The sequence below is a fragment of the Amia ocellicauda genome, chromosome 8 (assembly GCF_036373705.1).
Source record: "Amia ocellicauda isolate fAmiCal2 chromosome 8, fAmiCal2.hap1, whole genome shotgun sequence".
Classification (NCBI taxonomy): domain Eukaryota; kingdom Metazoa; phylum Chordata; class Actinopteri; order Amiiformes; family Amiidae; genus Amia; species Amia ocellicauda.
The window spans coordinates 14,912,792-14,935,000 of NC_089857.1; the positions used below are offsets into that span (position 1 = coordinate 14,912,792).

General features: G+C 36.2%; 1 protein-coding gene across 1 annotated transcript in view; it reads right to left on the bottom strand.

The window, feature by feature from the left end:
- Positions 1 to 6,388: 6,388 nt before the first annotated feature.
- adamts12 (ADAM metallopeptidase with thrombospondin type 1 motif, 12) overlaps positions 6,389 to 22,209 on the bottom strand; it is a 124,966-nt gene continuing 109,145 nt past the window's right edge. The window contains exon 24 of the mRNA XM_066712130.1: positions 6,389 to 7,993. Coding sequence (XP_066568227.1) covers positions 7,878 to 7,993 — 116 coding nt within the window. The 3' untranslated portion in view covers positions 6,389 to 7,877. The remainder of the gene's footprint in view (positions 7,994 to 22,209) is intronic.

Genomic DNA, 22,209 nt, shown 5'->3' on the forward strand with positions numbered 1-22,209 from the left:
TCAAAACAGTAAGATTTGTGCTATCCTTCAGGCAAGTCAAAACTAGCCATGTTTGTCCAACTTCTGGAATTACTTTGACAAATTGAACAGTATGAACCATTCTTGAATCTGCTAGTGGCTTATTGATTCAACAAACCTCGGCGAGCCTCATCTCAGAACATCCCGGTGAATCTGAGAGGTTTCACTCCAACTGTGCAAATCATTTAGATCTGTCATGTTATGAAAACGCTGTTCGTCATGTTTCGTCCATGTACACATGACTACGACAAGCCTCGTTGAAAGTTGTGAAGGATATATTTCCTGCTTCCAATAAAGAGACAAAGAATACAGATCAGAGAATTGATAAAGTGTCAATGCATTTTATGTTGATTTATTTACTTATTGATGAGTTGTTTGTCGTTATTGATAATGAATCCCAAGAGTAAAAACAACTGTAATATGTTTTAATTGGAATATGTAGCCTGTGAAAGAAAACAGATTCACAGCAGTGTAGCCAAAAGAACTCTGCAGGAGGTAAAATTTTACAAGGTAAAGTCAGAGTGGTATCCCGAGATAAGCCAGAGTTACTTTGAGAGAAGCAAAATGAGGTAAGATTTTAATGCCTTTCTGGATTAAAAGGATGTCACTCAAATAAAACCTTTCATCTGGAGTTTTCTTGTCTTTGTAGCATCTCTGTAGATGGTGATGCTTATACCACCTGCACATTTCTGATACTGAAATCCTTATTCCTTGCATATCTGATTTTGTGTTCAGTTTGATACCCTGTTGGTGCATGCTTAGATTGATTATGTTTTCCACACACACACAATAATAATCTGAGCTGACTTCTCGAAAGCCAGAGAGGACGTGAAATGAGAAATAGCACCACTGTCACACTGGTTTATAGTTATAAAGGTATACCACAGGGCTATTAAGAACGATGCAATGCTGATTTGCTTTACCCTTATATGTTCTGTCAATAACTACTGGATAGTTTTAGGGGACTCATTGACCGCAGGCAATTTTAATTGGAGTAGTTGCTCTCTTTTCAGAACAGGAACATGCCACAGGTGAAGTAAACTACTGTACTCCTCAACTATAATAATAATACAAAACATGGTAATAAAAGCTTGACATTTTACATGTTGCCGATTTTGGTGGCATTTCCTATCACATGATGTAATGAAACTTTATTGGGTTTCACACATTTAACATTATTGAAAAAGTTGCTTAATGAATTTGAATCCAGGCCTCTGGGTATCTTTAAAATCCAGTGAGTAAATGTGTTATATTTCTATGTTAAACATGACATTTAAGCATGTTAATTTGTTCTAGCATAATTCTTTGTCCATATTCTTATATTTTCAAGGAAAATCTGCTAAAAGCCACGGTCACACCTGTGCTGTATTTTTGCCAGATTTTCAACTTGAAGCTTAACAAATACTTTCAGATAGTTAGCAGCAAATCTAGCTGTGGAGGAGAAGGATTTAAACATTTCCTTGTAAATGTATTCTCATTGGGTTAATTTGTAATACCCACCTCTCTGCTGTAGGCATTTTAATGCGCCAATAGCCAGAGGTAAGGTAACAGCCAGTGTTTAAATATGTAAATAAAATCCAGAGTGAAGGTCTAAATTTAATATTTCTAGATACATTTCACATTCCTAGAGTTTAAATCTGACTCTGTTTCTCTGTTACTCTTTGGACCTGGTTAAAGCTGACACAATCTCCCTCAAACAGTATAGATTTATATATATATAGCTATCTTATCTCTAAGGCTCTGTATTCTGTTGTTTCACTACATCTTATTGTTTAACAAAACTTGCTGTGTTGGCATCCTTGACCAAGAGGTTATTCATTCATAAAGTATATGTAGTACGTAGTTTAAATGTCTCTTGTTAATTAGTTACAATTTGCTTAGTAAGCTTGTTTGCACCAATCAAGAAGGAAAGAACTATCTTCTCTGCCTTGAACACAACCCAGACTGTTTGAGGAAACGTCTCAGGTCAGGCTCCCCTGCAGCTGCTGGAATAAAGAATCAACCTTGTACTACACACCGAGTCTCTTGCTATTTTCTGCAACTCTTCACAGAGGAATATGAAAAAAGTGGCTAGCGTTTCTTTGAAATGTTCAGGGAATTACCTTAAAGAAAATAAACATCCTTTCTCAGGAAAGGAATAATTATAGCTTGCATGTGTCACATATTTAATCAGCTCTTCATGGTTTCAAGCTGCCAATGTGTTTTGCACAGCATGTGCCCAGTAAGCACCTATTTTTGTTCTCTAGAGAGAAGTGCACATAACCTATCGTTTTTCCAACTGAATAAAGGTTTACATAAATGATATAATTAAATTGCATTTAATTTGAACAGCAAAGGTTGCTTTTTGTAATATAAACAAATTTTAAGCAGTAAAAGAGAGAATTCAATGTTTTTTTCCCCCCATACATGATGTTGTCATTAAGTTATGTATATTGACATCACACTTCTAACTTGCTTCCTAAAGCTGTATGTCAAGTAACTTTATATTCACTGAATGAATCTGGGGCTGATCCACATGGTTGTGACAGTCTCTCGGATAATCCTTTGGGGTATTTGGAGATAACAGTGATTGATGTATCTGAATCACTTCCTGTATATATTTTGAAAGGTGCAGAAAGTAGATAAATTATGTGTTTTATATGTATTGTGGCACCGTGGGGGGTTTCCACCATGCTGGGCTCGATGAAGAGGTGGGGTCTAAGAAACAGTCCCCACACTGGATATGATGCAATTATGTGAATTCATGGTTTCTTATTTAGAGGGCTGTGTGGATTATCAAATAGAAACACAACCAAACAAAAGCACAGCTCCTCTGGCTTACCTTCACATCTTGAGCACCCTCCCTGTAAACAAAATACAAACAGAGACAAACAGGGCCAGCTAACAGTCCAAATCAAAACCGGCCGCGGTCAGTTACCAGTGTCGTCATCCGTTCCTCAACAACCAGGCTTTAGGCAGAAGCTGGGCCAATCAGAGGAGTCCAATAAGTCAGGTGCTCCCCACTGCTGATCTATCCTGCGAGGCTTCTGGGGGATGTCCTGCCATTCCAGGTGGCCATTTTGTGTCCCAATCGACACTGCACCACAGTTTTTGTAAATAAATGGTATACAGTATAGTTATTACTTCTCAAGCAACACCTTATTTCACCCTTTCAGAAATTATTGGTATGCTCTTACTTTAGTTTAGTGTAATGCTATACTAGTACTGAGTTGCTTTATGACATTGTTTGCTCATTTCGGAAACATTGTAAAGCCTCCTCTCAAGGTTGCCTTTCAAATAAAACTTTCCAGCAATGTATATATACTTCTCTCGGAAGGGATGCAATGAAACTGGAAGATAAATGCAGTCAGCTACAACTTTAGTTCTAGGCTATACCTCTGGAGGCATAAAATACCAGAAAAGAACCAATAGTATGTTCTGTAATTAAGTACAATAACTTTCACACACACATATCCAAAAAGAGACATTTTTCAGAAACAGTTCTTTCAAGACTTGATATCGATTTTTTAGGTTGCATTTGGAATTTACGAGATAAAAGGGATTCATAAATGGATATTCACTTCTTAAATTCTATGGTTCACTACAGATCCAGTATTTCGCTGAAAGCAAACATTTTTTCTGGAGGGAACACAGATGAATTTAACACCTAAATCCTTTTTAGAAGATGCTACTTCAATTTGATAACTATCAATTAGATTGTTTTGTATATTCTGCTACCTGCTTGTAGAACATTACAATTTTCAGAATTGCATTTAATTTGCAAGGTGTCCGCCCTAATTCTGGGTAGAGTTTCAGACTTTTTATATTTCCTTTGACGTCTTTTATGGTTAAAAGCGTATTTTAATTCAGTACAATAAGCTTCTTACAAAACAATCTCTATTGCAGTTTCAAAATAAATGTTTTTATACACTCCTATCAACACAAGTAAATATATTCATATATAAATACATTTCCAGAAACTTATTTTAAGCTATGAGTCTAGTGAAGATCTAGGTTCAATACAATTGACATTTTCTTTTCATCTTCTACAGTGCGGGCTTTATGGTCTCCTTTAGACTTAATTATGAATATTAGCAACACATTTAAAGGTAACATTACCTGCTAGATCAGGCTTCGATTTAAATATGACATATACAAAATGCAATCTCCTAAAATGCCTTGTCAAATCTTAAATAACTACCGAAAAGAAAAGCAACGCGTAGGTTAATCTAATCTAATTAAAGTAATCACTCATGAAGTGTTTTGAGAGGAAATTTGTCTTAAGGCATCCAATCATAAAATGGAAAATACTACATTATGGCTGGTCTAATACTTTAAGAAATGTCAAGGAGAAAATTCTACAGTGAGAATTCTTCTCCCTGGGTTGCCATAAACCCTCTTAAAATGTAAATTAGTGAACACTTTCTATTCATTATCATTATTAATTGATTTATTTATAATTGGGCTGTGTATTGAGTTACAACATAAACGATCCTTTAAAACTTATTTAATTTGCTGCTCAGTGGAGACAGAGTACTGCACTGTGTACTTAAGGCAATCATTAAAGAGAAAACATTTTCCTCTTTTCAAGTCTGCTGAGTCTTTTTGTCAGCACACTTGAGGCACAGGCGAAGAGGCTTGCAATTCCAGTGTCAGGGACACATTACCATGATAAATGATGTTAAATTTGTATATAGATGAGGACTCCCTAAACTCAATTTGTATGTATTGTCTAAATGTAATGTGTATTGTCTCCTCTTTAAATTAATTATTCAAATAGAAATGTCATTTGTCTTTCTTTATAGTGGTAGTGTAATGGACTTAGCTTTCGTGCCCTTGAGAGACACAATGTTTGTTTCTTTCTAATTATTATAACATCACTTACTTATCTGCCTTCTCAGAGTATTACAGATATGTTATTTGTAGTTTTTCACATTATACTTTTAAATAGGAAGTTGCTTTAGTTACAAGTAAGTAATGCTCAAGGAAAACATTTAGTGAGAGATTTTTAATATATTTTGGTGATCAATTGGTGATAACATTCTGACCACCTGCCTAATATCGTGTAGGTCCCCCTTTTGCCGCCAAAACAGCCCTGACCCGTCGAGGCCTGGACTCCACTAGACCTCTGAAGGTGTGCTGTGGTATCTGGCACCAAGACGTTAGCAGCAGATCTTTTAAGTCCTATAAGTTGCGAGGTGGGGCCTCCATGGATCGGACTTGTTTGTCCAGCACATCCCACACATGCTCGATTGGATTGAGATCTGGGGAATTTGGAGGCCAAGTCAACACCTTGAATTCGTGATTCATCAGACCAGGCCACCTTCTTCCATTGCTCCGTGGTCCAGTTCTGATGCTCACGTGCCCATTGTAGGCAGTAGTACTGCTTTCGGCAGTAGACAGGGGTCAGCATGGGCACCCTGACTGGTCTGCGGCTACGCAGCCCCATACGCAAAAAACTGATGCACTGTGTGTTCTGACATCTTTCTATCAGAACCAGCATTCACTTCTTCAGCAATTTGAGATACAGTAGCTCGTCTGTTGGATCGGACCACACGGGCCAGCCTTCGCTCCCCACGTGCATCAATGAGCCTTGGCCACCCATGACCATGTCGCCGGTTCACCGCTTTTCCTTCCTTGGACCACTTTTGATAGGTACGGACTACTGCAGACCGGGAACACCCCACAAGAGTGCAGTTTTGGAGATGCTCTGACCCAGTCGTCTAGCCGTCACAATTTGGCTCTTGTCAAAGTCGCTCAGATCCTTACGCTTGCCCATTTTTCCTGCTTCTAACACATCAACTTTGAGGACAAAATGTTCACTTGCTGCCTAATATATCCCACCCACTGACAGGTGCCATGATAACCAGATTTTCAGTGTTATTCACTTCACCTGTCAGTGGTCATAATGTTATGGCTGATCGGTGTATATTCTAGTTACTAAAATGTGTTAAACTAGCAGTAGTTTTTCAACAGAAGATACAACATATTATTTATGTTTGAATGTTTTGTGGACTATTTTCTTATGTTTTAATATTAGTTATATATAAACTTGTGTAACACTGTACATTAAGTGTCCATACTTACTCTGTATTTACACTATAATTACTTACAGTATAAATACAATGTAAATAGTTATAATTACACTGGTAGTTACCAAGTATTTACACAGTAATTAGGGACACTAAATGTAAAGTTACCCTAGCACAGTAAAAACATTGTAAACATGCACAATTTGTGTAAATACAGTGTAAATAGGCATAATTACACTGGTAATTAGGGAAACAATGTAAAGTGTTACAAAAACTTGACAATGAAATGTACAGTTGTGCTATATCTGTAAAGAAATTATGCAGACCCTGACCCAAGTAAAGCAGTTACAAAGTAAGACTACCATGACATCATTTATTTATACAAATAACAGCAGTAACATCAGTACAAGCATATACAGTATTTATAAAAGGCAGGAGTGGTGATGGCCTGCAACACCTCATGCAATATTAGAAGTATGCGCACCACTGTCTTACAGCACCATTGGATTGAGGAGGCTGGGAAAATTGAGGCTTAGTTCCATGTAATTCCAAGTAGGATGTATTGCATATAACACAGTATAGGTCCAATCAGTTTTTAGTTTCCTTGTTCGTTTTGCAGAGTTTGTAGGGCCAGTTTTAATTCAAAATTAAATAATACACAATAAGTTTCAGACAGCATGAACAGCTTTTTCCACAACAGCTTTCTTATAGTTACCAATGAACAGAGGAAGATACATAGGAGCTTTCTTAGTAAATTCACTGACAAGCACACATTAAAATGTGATTAAACAGCACCAAGGTACAGTTAATTTATATATACAGTATATACATATATATACAGTACATATACAGTATATACATATATATACAGTACATACACACACATACAGCTCTGGAAAAAATTAAGAGAACACTCCAAGTTCAGAAATCAATGTTAAGTGATCTCTTAATTTTTTCCAGAGCTGTATATATAAACATGTTTGTTTCATTTCTGATTTCACTTTGATTCATAGTGAGGTAATATAAGTCATCTGTACAGGGACTGGAGGTTAAGTTATCAGCCTATTCATTCACATGTATAACATTGTGATGTTAGATGTTCTCTTTAGTACAGCTTTTGATATCTTAGAGGAATTAAACCAACATATATAGATGAGAAAACCATGTGATTATATGCTAATGATGCTACCCATCTAATTTTCTAAAATTACAATTCTAGAACAGTCTATGAATAAGTACCAGTTCTCAGATAATAGTCACGGTCTTTGCTTCACAGGTAGCAGCGTTTTTCAATATTTAAGTTTTATTGCAGGTAAAGTGTTTTGAGCACCTTTCTTTGAAGCAGCCAATAAGTGGCTTATTTGGCACTGCAGCAACACAAAAAAACAAAAACATCTGCAACAGAAATCACATTCCATCTTGCTCCTGAGTTCAATGCTCCTTCGGGCTTCCTACGCAGCTTTGGAAAAGGAAATAATTGCTACGGAAGCAGGAAAAGAGTGTCTTTGTGTCTTCACAGCACACTTCAATGATTTTATATCTGCTTGTTACATGGACGCTATTTTTGGTGTGTGTGTGTGTGTGTATGTTGGGGGGTGGGGGCAAAGACAAGGCCTGAGGTTATGTTTTTTTTTTTTTATAAAGTGGTTGGGGCAACTGACTGACATAAAATATACAATTATACTAAAACATGGAAGAATTCTGAACATTACTACCCATGCCCCCAGCAAAAAAAAAAACAACATAAATTCAAGTACATCCTTTTTTCTTTTTTAAATTCTTTAAAGTCTTTAAGCTCCATGTGGTAAACATCTACAAACCAAGGTGGCTGCAATCCCAACAGTGACATCAGCCAGCACAGGTGAGGCAGCACTGCTTCTTTATTGAGCTCAGAGAGCACCGGCCAAGCAGCTGGAGCTTCTCACAGAATCTGGCAGACATGCTGTTTCTGGTGCAGGAGGGCACTAGGAGGGGGACAAGAGAAACGCGTTACTAAAAGGCTAACCATAACAAAACAGAAAGAGCTGTTCACAAAATATTCTTGGTCTGTCCTCACGTGTAAAAATAATAATAAAGCACCACAAATGGAGGTGAATCTGTGCCTGCAGGAAGTTACAGAGTATTCTTGCCATGTCACTTGCAGGTAAATAGTGAAAGAGAATGAGTCATTAAATTACTAAATTGATTAAATGCCAAAAGAACGAGCCCATCTTCAGACACCAAGATTGAAAATCGATTAGTATGAGAACAATGAAATCAAGCATGTCTTGTTTTCAAATTCAAATAAGGGTGACAAGCAGCTTAAAGGAATGCTCCCACTAGCTATCAAATCAGGGTTTTATGTGTTTATGTGTTGTAATAGTGTATTAGTAAGATACAAACACCTCTTCCAGATAGAGTCCATTATATGAGCAACTTTTAAAAATGCAATATCATCATAACAATAGGCACCAGAAAATGTAAACTAATGACATATTTTACTGCTGCATTGGTTTCTTATGCGACTATTTGCATTTACAAATGTCAAAATTATCATATACATTTTTGTAAATGATAACTTTACCATGGCAATATCCACTACCACACCTGACCCAAAACCACAACTGCATATCCAATAAGAAGTCAACATCTGCATTCACCCTCTCAAAGAGGAAAGACTACAATATTAAATTGTAAAGTAAAACAACCAACCAATCAAACAAGTACTAATGTAGAAGTCAGGAAACACCTAACTGCTTTTCACTCAACTCCACATGCAGCTCGGTTTGAGGTATATCCATGATTATTATACAGAGCAGTGATGGAACAATACACTCAACTCAAGGGTGCCAAATCTCATCTGATCTCTCTTCATTATTTTGTTGTGTCTCAGGTTCCATAATCCTTTGAGTGTGTAGTTAACTGAGTACATGAAGCAACCGGCTCGGTTAATAGAGATGGAGGGAAAATGGAGCTTGGGGTGAAATTTGGTCTGCCTTGAATTAGCCATGCTGCCCTCCTGTCACAGCCAATATAATTTAGCAAAAAAACATTCTTGTCTGTCTTGTCTTCTCACTTTGGCAGAGAACCAGCACTGTATATCACAGGCTGCACAGGACTGTAATTAAGAATGTGTGTCAACAGACTGAGGGGAAGAAACTCTTACAGACACTGCAATGTGTATTGATTGCTTTTATCCTCACTTTTCCAATAGATTACACTTAAAAGTATAGTATAACAAAAAGGGCCAAAAGACACCACATCCTGATATTAGTGTATAAAGAGATGGACTTGCTGGCCATGATAAAAACTACACTGCCAAAAGTAATTTCTTACTACAAGATTTTTTTTTTCTGTAAAGAAAACATTTCAGAAAACTTTTCTTGGTAAATTTTTCTTGGCTCAAGAAATGTATTGTCATCCCATGGTTATGTCAATTCCAGTCAGAATTTACTTGCAACAAGAAAATATTTATCGTGTCCAGAATTTAGTCCAATGAAACGAGTTAACTGATTTCTTGAAACAAGAGATTGGTTTCTTCTATCAAGAGAGAATGTTCTTGCAACAAGAAATTATTTATTGTGTTCAGAAATTATTCAAATTACTTTTCCTGAAAAACAGTGCTTTCTTAAAACTTTATTTTAAAAAGACGTTCTTAACTAAGTGCAAAAGACTAAAATCAAAGAAACAAAACTAAGGATGCAAAATAAACACAAAAAAACATCAATGGGAAGTTGTATTAAATTGAAGATTTAATTTACTGATCCATCAAAATACACGTTAGATAATGTGCAGCATCACACTCCAGCCAGTTGGAGCAAATGTTCCTGCAGAAAAGAGATCTGGCAGAATCTGAAGAGCCTTGCTTGTCTTCTTCTCTAGAGCAAAGAACAAACCTGTTACTCCAGCATTAATACTATTCATTTTAAATAAGCAGTGGCGATTCTAGAGTCTGTGGGGGCCCTAGGCAAAATATTTCCTGGTATTTTCTCCGGCTGTGAGGGGGGTGGTGGGCGATGCTTATGCTGGTTTTTCCAGTTGAGGGGGGTGCTGATGGTGTTTCCTCTTTGGGGGCCCCCCCAAAGCTCGGGGCCCCAGGCTATTGCCTGGGATGCCTACCCTCTTGCAACACCTCTGTAAATAAGTGGCATGCATGATGATTCAGTTATGTCATTGTTGACTTTTAAGCACATCTGTGAAACAAGATGGCACAATGTTAGGCTGCAAGACGATTTCACAATATGGACTGACAGGTATCTTTATTGAAATTACCCAAGTTCATATTTTGTATCTGGGGTGTTCCTTATTGTACAGTATAAGATAAGTCCTCTCATGCAGTTTGCGTGAGCAGACGATGACGTTAATTCAACTTAAGGCTTATTTTATACACATTACATAAAACATTGTCTCAAGTTTTTAATCTGTAACAGGACTAATACCAATACGTTTACATGCCGTTATGGAGTCCTGAGTTTGAACTGAATGTGTTACTTCTAATATCATTTTATGAAACAGAATTCAAATACACAATTTGTACTTACAATTAGTTAACTCGCAACAGCAATAAAACAAATATAAAAAATACTTTCACGAAATACTGAAATGAATAGGTTAATGAATCTGTGTTATCTAATTATCTGTTAGTGTTTTCTATTTTTGAAAGCTAATTCAAGCATACGCTGTAAATTACATACCCCCAATAAGGTCTGCAATCACACTAATGTTGTCTTCTTTTTTATCAGAGAAATACTGACAGCAGTTTGAGTGACCCAGTCAGTGATTCAGTTCCTCTGAATTCTTGCTCGTGCTTTTAATGATGCATGTGAACCTGTCCAGAGCATCATACGAGGCAGAGTGGAAAACAATCAACTGACTTGGCCGTGTTTCATTTGTTATATTTTCGATAATTTGCTATTGAATGTACAAGGGTCATATAAATAATATACACTTACATTAACTAACTTTTCATAAAACGTGTAATATAAACCAATGCCCCAAAATGCAGAAGTGACCACCACCAGCTATTGATTGATTGAAACTTTAAATATAGATTTTTTTCTCACGTTGATTTAACTTTGATCTTTGTTGAGTGTAAAATATTATGTGTTTGTACTGTTTGTACTGACGTCTTTAACATGCTTTCTTTTTATTTTTAACCCCTTGATATTATTTTATAAACAAAATTATATATTTTATACATACACATATACATCTGTAAGTCGCTCTTGGTAAGGTCATCTGCCAAGAAATAAAAATAATAATAAAAAATGAATAATAATAAATGAATTAATAATATCACCTGGAACTGAAGGTACTGTTTTACAGCTTTATTTAAGTTAGATTTTACTTGCTGTAAGAAATGACTACTGTAATTAAATTTAGTTTCTTACACCAAGAAAACACAAGATGTTTTAATTTGTGTGAGCTTATCAAAATAGATATGTTTTTCTTGTGAAAACAATTCTTCTTCTGGTAAGAATCTCAAGAAAACTCCTTTGGTAAAATTCTCACGTTAAGAGAAATCATGAAGTTCTTTCTTGTGCTGCAGGAATAAGCATTTTTTCTTGTTACAAGAAAATTCTTCTTCTGGTAAGAATCTCAAGAAATCACGTTTGGTAGTGTATATATATATATATATTTTTTTTTTAAAAGGCTATCTGAAATTGAATTCCCTTAATGAAAAAATAATTCAATAATACAAAAATCTATTATTAAAAAAGACTGGGAGTTCCAGGCATTCCGGAAAATAGTATTGATCATGATCCTTACATTTATTTATTTAATACAGTAAGTTTGCATTAGTATTGAAACAAGAGATATTACAAAGTTTTAGTAACACAGGGTAACCACAGATGCACCCTTTTCGACTGCAAAAACAAAAGTAACTATTGCTCCTGAGACATATGTCTAAGACACTGATACAGTTTCAGTACAGACTAATAATTTGTGATCCATCTGTCCTGATATTTAACAGTATGTGTCCCTCAGCTGAACACTATAGCCATTTCACCCCAGAACATTCTCAATATGAGGCCTAGTGATTTTACTAAGGAATTGGTCTCAGGGAGTTCAAGGAAACAGCCTTAACCCATCATCTTGAGATATCATATGATATCTGTAGCCATTAACATCGCACAGTAATGCCATCTGTCTTTCATGACAGGTCAGGCCCGGGAGAAGCAAAGTGGAGAACATTCTTTGATCAAGGAATTGACGACTAGGAATTGACGGAATGAAAAAATAGAAGAGAAACTCTCACTGCTCTGCAGGAGGTAGAAGATGAAACATTCATTCCAGCATTCGACCAGAGAGCTGAAGAAATAGCAGGTGGGCAGAGACCTAGTTAGTCACTGATCTGCTTGCACTGGTCCGCCGAGCAAACTGGCGTGAGTCCACTGTGGGGTGCAGAATAATTGAGGGACGGTAGACTTCCTTTCCTTTAATGCATAAGGTATTGTGGCCACAGGCGTAATAAGTTTAAGAACACTGCACTATGAGGAGTTTAAGATTATTTGTTACCTGTGATTTGTTTGCATCTCATTCAGCTCTTATGACAAGTGAACATCTTCATGGGCAACTCCCGAGACTAGTCAAAAGCTGTTCCCAATCGAAGAGCCTCTGTGAAAAACCTGTTACTCGAGCAGTTGTGTAATGATTGACCTACTCTGAGTGTTGACTGTATCCAAATAGACTGTATCTGATTCTGCATCACAGAGAAAGAGGCTGCAGGAGACACGGTGAGGAAAACCAGTAACACTAGTAGCACACAGATTGTTGAGGTTACTAATCTTTCTACAGTAGTGCCAATATTAATTTATTAATCTGTAATTTATAGGATTTATAATACTGGGCTATGACGCAGACAGTATCTGAATTGTGTTGATAGTTGACATGGTATCAATTTATCTGATATAGTCGTCACAATCTTGAACAAACTCCCCAGCAATGTGGTTGAAGCTGAAAATTTGGGAACATTTAAAAATAGACTGGATAGTATCCTTGGATGACTTAGTTATTAATGGACACCAAACGAGCACGATGGGTGGAATGGCCTCCTCTAATTTGTAAACTGTCTTATGTTCTTATAATATCTGAGTGTTGAAAGGAAAATACACTTTTAAAATTCAGCATACCTTCTCACCTGCCTCAGAAGAAAGAGAAATTGGCACAAGCTGTAAAGAACTTGTAATTCAAAGGAAGACACTGTTCAAGGGCTTGGTAGAAAACAAATAGCTAACCTAATGGCCACAGACATCCTCTTAGGAAACAAATAATTAATGAGCTTTAGAAAGGGTTGATAATCTATGGATGCTCTGGTCAGATGGATCAGACATTTATTTTTAAAGAGTAATTTTAACATGACAGTTCACATGTTGGTACATTGAGGGAAAACAGTATTTGATCCCCTGCTGATTTTGTACGTTTGCCCACTGACAAAGAAATGATCAGTCTATAATTTTAATGGTAGGTGTATTTTAACAGTGAGAGACAGAATAACAACAAAAAAATCCAGAAAAATGCATTTCAAAAAAGTTATACATTGATTTGCATGTTAATGAGGGAAATAAGTATTTGATCCCCTATCAATCAGCAAGATTTCTGGCTCCCAGGTGTCTTTTATACAGGTAACGAGATGAGATTAGGAGCACTCTCTTAAAGGGAGTGCTCCTAATCTCAGATCGTTACCTGTATAAATAGTCATAGTCACCAAGAACACACACTACGCCGTGAAGGACTGAAATCCTGCAGCGCCCGCAAGGTCCCCCTGCTCAAGAAAGCACATGTACAGGCCCGTCTGAAGTTTGCCAATGAACATCTGAATGATTCAGAGGAGAACTGGGTGAAAGTGTTGTGGTCAGATGAGACCAAAATTGAGCTCTTTGGCGTCAACTCAACTCGCCGTGTTTGGAGGAGGAGGAATGACCCCAAGAACACCATCCCCACCGTCAAACATGGAGGTGGAAACATTATGCTTTGGGGGTGTTTTTCTGCTAAGGGGACAGGACAACTGCACCGCATCAAAGGGACGATGGACGGGGCCATGTACCATCAAATCTTGGGTGAGAACCTCCTTCCCTCACCCAGGGCATTGAAAATGGGTCGTGGATGGGTATTCCAGCATGACAATGACCCAAAACACACAGCCAAGGCAACAAAGGAGTGGCTCAAGAAGAAGCACATTAAGGTCCTGGAGTGGCCTAGCCAGTCTCCAGACCTTAATCCCATACAAAATCTGTGGAGGGAGCTGAAGGTTCGAGTTGCCAAACGTCAGCCTCGAAATCTTAATGACTTGGAGAGGATCTGCAAAGAGGAGTAGGACAAAATCCCTCCTGAGATGTGTGCAAACCTGGTGGCCAACTACAAGAAACGTCTGACCTCTGAGATTGCCAACAAGGGTTTTGCCACCAAGTACTAAGTCGAAGGGGTGAAATACTTATTTCCCTCATTAACATGCAAATCAATTTATAAGTTTTTTGAAATGCGTTTTTCTGGATTCTTTTGTTGTTATTCTGTCTCTCACTGTTAAAATACACCTACCATTAAAATTATAGACTGATCATTTCTTTGTCAGTGGGCAAATGTCAGGGGATCAAATACTTTTTTCCCTCACTGTATATTCTTAGCACAAACCTTTACAAGTCGCAAGTAAATTGCAATCAATATGTGCAATGAAGTGCTTTCTTGTTTCTTGACCAGTGAAAAACATTTAAGTTACTCAACTGATAATCAGTGAATGAAATCAGCTTCAGATGGGTTTGAAAGGGATTTTTTGGGTAGCAATGAATACTCATTACACATTTCACCAATACTAATATGTAAGGTTGTTTATAAACATACGTAACTATAAATACAAATACATTACACATATGTAATTATTTGTATATAACAATATTATAAATCATACCAATAATATGCTTCAATCTTGAATTTTATTTAAATACTATACAAATTGTACATGTATATCCTCTATCTTCTACTATTATACACTTATTTTAAAGAAGATTTTCAAAATCAAGCAATTAATATTGCAATGTATTCTTAAACTGACTCAGATGTTCTTTAATCATTGAATGTGAATCAAAGCCATTCCAGATGGTTGACTACAGTAAGTGATCTCTTGCCAGCTCCAATTTCCATGTAATGCCATTAGCTTTGGTGTCTATAACAGTTTTTAAAGCAAATAAGTAAGGTGACTTTATAATTTGGCTGGCTGACCACACATAACAAGGAGCAAACCGCACTTTTCCATAGCTCGGATTAAGACAACAAGCTGGGCTCTGCCAGCAAACCACAGTGACCTTATCTAACTGCTTAGCATTGAGGTACACACACAGCATATCAATAAAGCATTGTTTTAAAAGGACCGTGCAGTCACTAGATTAGCACTGAAGAAGAGAACTCCAGAGATTTGCTTTAAATGGCAATGCTGTTTCTCATGTAATCACAAACCTATCATGACTAACACCTCCATGCTATTATTTTCATGGCTGTTTATTATTTCACCAGTTTTGCTTTAATGCTTTAACTTGATGAATCATATATGTTTTTGTGATTGTAACACAGGTACAGTTTCTTCCACGATGAAGATTTATTTGTTAAATATGAATTTCCCCATGTAAAATAAAATATTCAGGGTGATATATGGTTAATCCTTTCCAAACCTCCTACAAATCACAATTTTCTGTAGGCAGCTGAGAACATCTTTTGACAGAGGTCTGGTGATAAAATGTCAGCTCTTCCCAATATTTTTTTTTAAGTGTGTTGCAGGAGACTTTCGTGTTTTTAATGCATAAAACCTTTACCGTTAGCGTCTTCTAGCAAGAAAAATGACAAACTGTCAATGTGGATGGATCCATCAAGAAGAATCTATTTTCTCTGTCTGACTATCGAAATGTAAATTACTAAGGGTTTCTGAGGTTCTGCACGTATTCAAATGCATCTAACAAATCCTATCACTGGCGCCCTCTCCTTTAATCTGACCATCTATGCCAGAACCACAGCTAATTAATTACTGCGCTTCATAAGGTGAGCGCAGGAAATTGAAAATTTGTTGGGAATACAAATTATTAGATAACGTCATCAGCACTTTTCAAAAGACATAGCTCATCTCTAAGTGGGAGAGAGGCAGTCGTGGTTGGACTCTTCAAAATTGACAACAACAAGAAAAAGTAAATGAGCAAAACAGATTTTGACGTCTTCCAGGCAGAAAACGAATTGTGAAAAGTGACAACAGAATAACCCCGCCAAAAAAACTGCAGTTCAATGGGAATCGCAGATAGAACGCAGTCAAGACAGACATTTGGAAAAAGAAACCCTGCTGCTATTAAACCCAGGCACATGCATGACACTGAGATAATCAGTACAGCTGGGAAATCCAAGACTACTAATCAGATACCACAATAACATCAGAGTGCAAATGAAACAGGGAAATAAATGGTATGTTATGGATTCAGAAGCCCCATTAGGGTAATTAAAGAGACATGAATTGCTTGGTTAGAGATACACAACCGTAGTGCATTAAAGCAAGGATGTAAAAGGAATGGGTAAGTGCATCCAGTAAAAGTACCAATCCAATAGGGCCAAGGGGTTGATATTGATGTGTGCAGAGAGCTAAAACTGACTCAAGACTATATAACTGCTTATGGAAATGGTTTCAGCACCTTGGTGTGTAACAATTATTTAATAAATACAGTTTTCCAAGGTTACATTGGAATGAAATAAAACAAATGTCTTGTTATAATATTATTATTATTATTATTATTATTATTATTATTATTATTAATGATAATAGATATTATGGGTCCATAATAACCCACCCTCAAATCCACAATAATTTGTCATAATCGGTTTATAAAGACTTGAAACTATTTTTAAATTTCTACAGATACTTTGTTTATGAAGAGCTCATTCTGAAGTGAAAATTAAACCAATTAACAGTATAAATCTATAAATAATGTTTTATGTAAGAATATTTTAAACCATATATACATAGAGAGAGAGAGAGAGAGAGAGAGAGAGAGAGAGAGAGAGAGAGAGAGAGAGAGAGAGAGAGAGAGAGAGAGAGAGAGAGAGATGAAAACTGCAAAAGTATTAAAGACACTCGGGTAGCACCATGCCATGAGGTTTGATTTGGCAGTTCTGTGGGAAGTAGGAATGCACCAAATCCATGGTTTTAGGATTCTGCTGAAGGCAAATCTAAACATTTGGAAAAATTCAGAACTGAATACCAGATCCAAGAAAAGAGGGTACAGCAGGATCTGGATTAAGTATATTCCTAAATAGTATTAAATTTCAAATCTATGATTATTTTCCCTGTATACATAAAATTCATATCACTTGGTTTCAGTAGTGATTTATCCCAGCCAGTGTGGTATTTGATTTCATGGAAGCAGCTATGCTTTTCATCTTACATATATTTTTCCTATTATTATTTTGACTATTTTATTCATATAAACACAAGTAATACATATAAATAAAATACAATGAAATAAACAACCCTCGGGCAAAAAAAAAATAGGTTTAGTAATTCAGCTTGATAGATGCACATCAAAATTGACGAGAAAAAAATGAATTTGCAACGAGAGGTGGAGATCTGCGAGTCCCAGGAGAACTGAACAGGTGGGCTTAGCTTCAGATTTGATTTTTTCTTCTCAGTGCACAGAAAGTACATAGAGTTTTGGCTTCACAAGTTGGCAGAGCCCATTCAACACAACATGAGTTGTTCAGATAAACCAACAGAATGAATACATAAACAGGGATCTTTTCAAAGGTTTATGCTCCCTGCTTTCTGAAAGTGTTTGTAAAAGTTTAAAGGCACACCATCTAGCCTGAGAATGTAGATAAGTCTAATGTAATTGGTAGACTGGAGTTTCTGTAAAAGTTTATATGCATGAAGGGAATGCATGTATACATAAACTATTTTTCAACATAAACAAATCAAAATATAAAAAGATGTATGAATATCACAAAACAAATTGTGATGGCCAATCAAGAACCTTCATTTTACATTCTCTATCCATTTTCTTGTAAACTGGATGTGTGCTTTGGATTGTTATTCTGCTAGGATTTTTATTTGGACCAAGCATAAGTATACATTACTAATTTATATATACAAGAGATAGAAAAATTGATTATAGAACCAATAAAAATGTGACATCACTCAAAGAGTGAAAATGTGAAAATGGCAATGGGCCAGAAACATTGCTGGAAGAACAGATCAAAGATGGACAAAGGAAGACATTAAAAAAGAGATTAAAAAAGACGTAGAAGACAAACAACATAAAAGAAGGGATGATTAAACACATTTTGCAGGTGTGACATGGAAAAGAGAAGCTATATATAAGGCACGTTTGCATTAAAATTAAGATGTGCTATATGTGGGTACATTTCAATAATGCGGCATAATGTTCCCCAGAGATTTACATTTCAAGCTGTCCCTCTGAAACACTACACATGCATAGAAAAAGTGATATTAAATGTCCAGTAGTAAAAGTAAGGTTATGAAATAAGACTGTTGCTGTCTTATATTAGGTACTTTTTATAGTGGTTTAATTGGTGTGGAACTGAAAGTGCCTACTGAACTGTTCTACAGACTTTTAAAAAACAAGGTGAACTTCTTGGAGCAACCGAAAACTTATAAGAAACTAATTTAAAAAAAAGGCAATTTCCCTGGCTGTAGCTCCCAATTTATACCATGCTCCAAAAATAATTCAGACACTTTAAACCCTTAAAACTTTAAACACTGTGTTCACTTCCTTGAAATCTCCAGATAGCTTCTTCTACGACTACCACTACTACACATTTCTCAGTTAATACAAGTAAGATGCCCTGGCATGTTTTATTGGTAGCATTATATCTGCAAAATTGTGGTAATCAAACCAGTTTTTTTATAACTGGTTCATTATGAGCCCAGATGAAAACATGTTGCAGCTCTTTGTGAGCAACTGTGAAAATCACTGATTTTGAAAAATACATTCCATTAATTACTTGCATTTATCATCATTATGTAATTTACTCTTAAAATAACAGAGCAATATATTCAACATGGATATACCTGACATCACTTATTGCTTCTGGTGTCTTTTGAAGTGCAGGTAGACATTAGCTTAGACATTATGATTAAGAACAAAATTAAAAGAAAATCCCACTAATTCCCAGTAGATTAAAGATGATGTACAACTTTGTATTGACTTTTGACCTCACTCTCTCTTCCCTTTTCAACATATACCATCTTGTTATGATTTAGGGTGATGTCTGAAGCTTGAGAGGTTTGTTTGTGGACTCTTCAAAAATAGCCCTGACCCTTCTAAGGATCTTCCATCTGATATTCTGGCAGTGGCATATCATTTTTCTCTTTTAAACAGAAATTGTTTCACAATCATTTAATTCTTGGCCAAATATTAAATGGAATGCACATGGGAAATTAGCTCACCAATAAATTATGCAAATGAAGTTTGAGTGAAGTTTGTGGGTTTTTCATGTTCTGGACCTTTGAAGGTCAATCATTATTTTTCAATTAAGCCTTACTGTATTCTGTCAAGCCTGGTTAGATGGTGCAATAATGATGCAGCTACATGCAATATGTCTGCAATGAATGTCACAAGAAAGTAGCATATTTTATCTGGCCATTAAGTGAGCTGTTCTATCTCATTGCTACAAATAAAGTTGTAGGAAATATATCCTGGCTATATCCTAAACCACTGAATTCTGTAGCCAGATACTAAGGTCAGAGAAATCCATTTTAATAAGACAATTTACTAATCTTAGCCTGACAGACTGTGTAGTTAACTCATAGTGCCATACATAGCCACTCTACTTAATTAGTTGTATACATACATGCCACCAGCCATTTAATCACTTGTATACAACTGGTGTAAAGGAGTGTTCATTTATGTCCCATTTTCATATTCATTTTATCTGCACCAGAATTTTAAAATGGTACATTTATGTTTTCACACTGCAAACAAAATCTGCTTGCAAGTGCCGAATTTCATTGACCCAAAAAACGACCAATCTTCTAGGAATGACTAGAGGATTGGTTCCCTCCTCATTTGTGGAATTTAGTTTGCTCTATTCATCCATAACAGTTGCCTTCTTATGAAAGCTTATATTCACTAAAAAAAATACAAAATGGCATATTGTCCCTAACTGAATTAAGTAAATAGCATAATGTTCATGTTTTGTGTACCTTGAACATGTTCAACTACATTTAGAAATTATAGTAAAAAAAATGGCAGGGCAATCCTCAATTCTCAGTCTGTTCAAATGTATCCTAGAGGAACTGGGGCAGTTTAAGAATTTGCACACGTAATACATTTCTCGTCTAGATGGTGCCTCGAGTGTTACTTGTTTTAAGTTGAATTTTAAAGTCTTAAGGACTCTGGTATCTAACTTAATCTATGATATGACTTGTCAGTAGTTTACCACAAGATTAATCTCAATTTACAGTACATTTCATGGATAAATTCAGAATAGAGAAAAACCCCAAAGGAGCTTTCAAAAACACGATGGATGAAACAATACATGTAATAAAAATCCTCAGTGTCTATTCTCAGAGTGAAAGCGCAGATACAACACACACTGCAACACTACACCACCTGAATAAGACTCTACCATGACCAAAATAGCTCATCACAAATAAGGACTTACAGAAAGTTAATAAAATAAAATAAAACACACACAGACCTCCAAAGTCTATATTCTATAAAACAAATACATAAAAATCAAAGATTGAATGGAACAATGTGTGACTCAATTGGTCACATATTTTCTGCACTTATTTCCTCCCAAAGAACGCTTTCTTGTGCGCTCCAAGAATCATGCGTTAAAAGTCAATATCAGAATTTCAAAATATACCTTTCTTGCAACTTTAGTAACTGTGGAACACAACTGGCATATTATCACTGTAGCAATGTTCCACGCACACAGAACAAATGCATCTTTGCCCTTTTGTCATTTCTTCTTGGATTACAAAAGTCTTTCTTACAGCTCTATTGCTCAGTTTCACAGAATTCACGGCTTTGAGGTGCTGAGTACTCAAGACTCCACTCTAGTCCAACAATAAGTTTAATTTAATTGATGTTGAACAATGCATTAACTTCCAAAGCCAGCTTCCATTAATAATCAAGTTTGTTTAACAACTAGCTATCGATCTACAAAAAAATGCAAGCCTATGTGTGTGGCTTTCATCAAATTTTCAGATTAGTCAGCACTGTCCTTTTATCTTCTTAGAGATCAGACTGGGAGCTCACAGTGGACATTGACAATAAAACACGAGTCAAATAACTGTGTTCACATTTCATGAATATAATATCTACAATTAACACTGATCTCTTCCCCCAATGGGTTTCCATGCTTTCATTAAATGCCTATCCAAATTCAAGAGGAACAATTAAAAATGAAATTATTCCGCATTAAATGATCATTTGGTAACCACACATTGTCTGGGACCATGAGAATGAAACCTGCCAACCAGATTTATTTTCTTATGACTTTCTTCTGATGCATCTTATTATATTCCAATTCAATGTGTATCAAGGATTGGGTCTTTCACTGCATTTATAACTTAAATATTTCAAATCCCTTCTCAAATATCCGCTTGAATATTTAATTGCTGTTAGACTGCATACAATAGATTTTAGCTGTTTTAACCTGAAAGGACAACTTATCTATTGATTAGGATATTCGATTAACCTTTGGAACAACGTGAATCCTTTATATTTCCATCCTGATAATTAAATTTCATAAGTGGAGGATCTGCCTGACATCTTGACATCTACAGTAAAAGGGTAATCAGCCAAACCTCATGCAGCTTCTCCTGTAATTAAGAGATTAAAAAGCATAAATCAGTATAATTTGACCCCCTTGTTCCAATAAGACAGATCCGACAGAACTAGACCCAAACATGTGAACAGGAAGAACCCGCTTAAATTGGATGGAGAGAAGCATGCTATTATTCATGCTTCAAAACTCATTGGACGGCGCAGATGGACAATGACCTGAAGCATACTGCGAAAGCAACAAAAGACTTTTCTAAGGTGAAGAAGTGAAATGTTCTGCAATGGCCAAGTCAATCACCTGACCTGAATCCAATTGAGCAGCATTTCACTTGCTGAAGGCAAAACTGAAGGTAAAACGCCCCAAGGACAAGCAGGAACTAAAGACAGCTGCGGTGCAGGCCTGGCAGAGCATCACCAGGGAA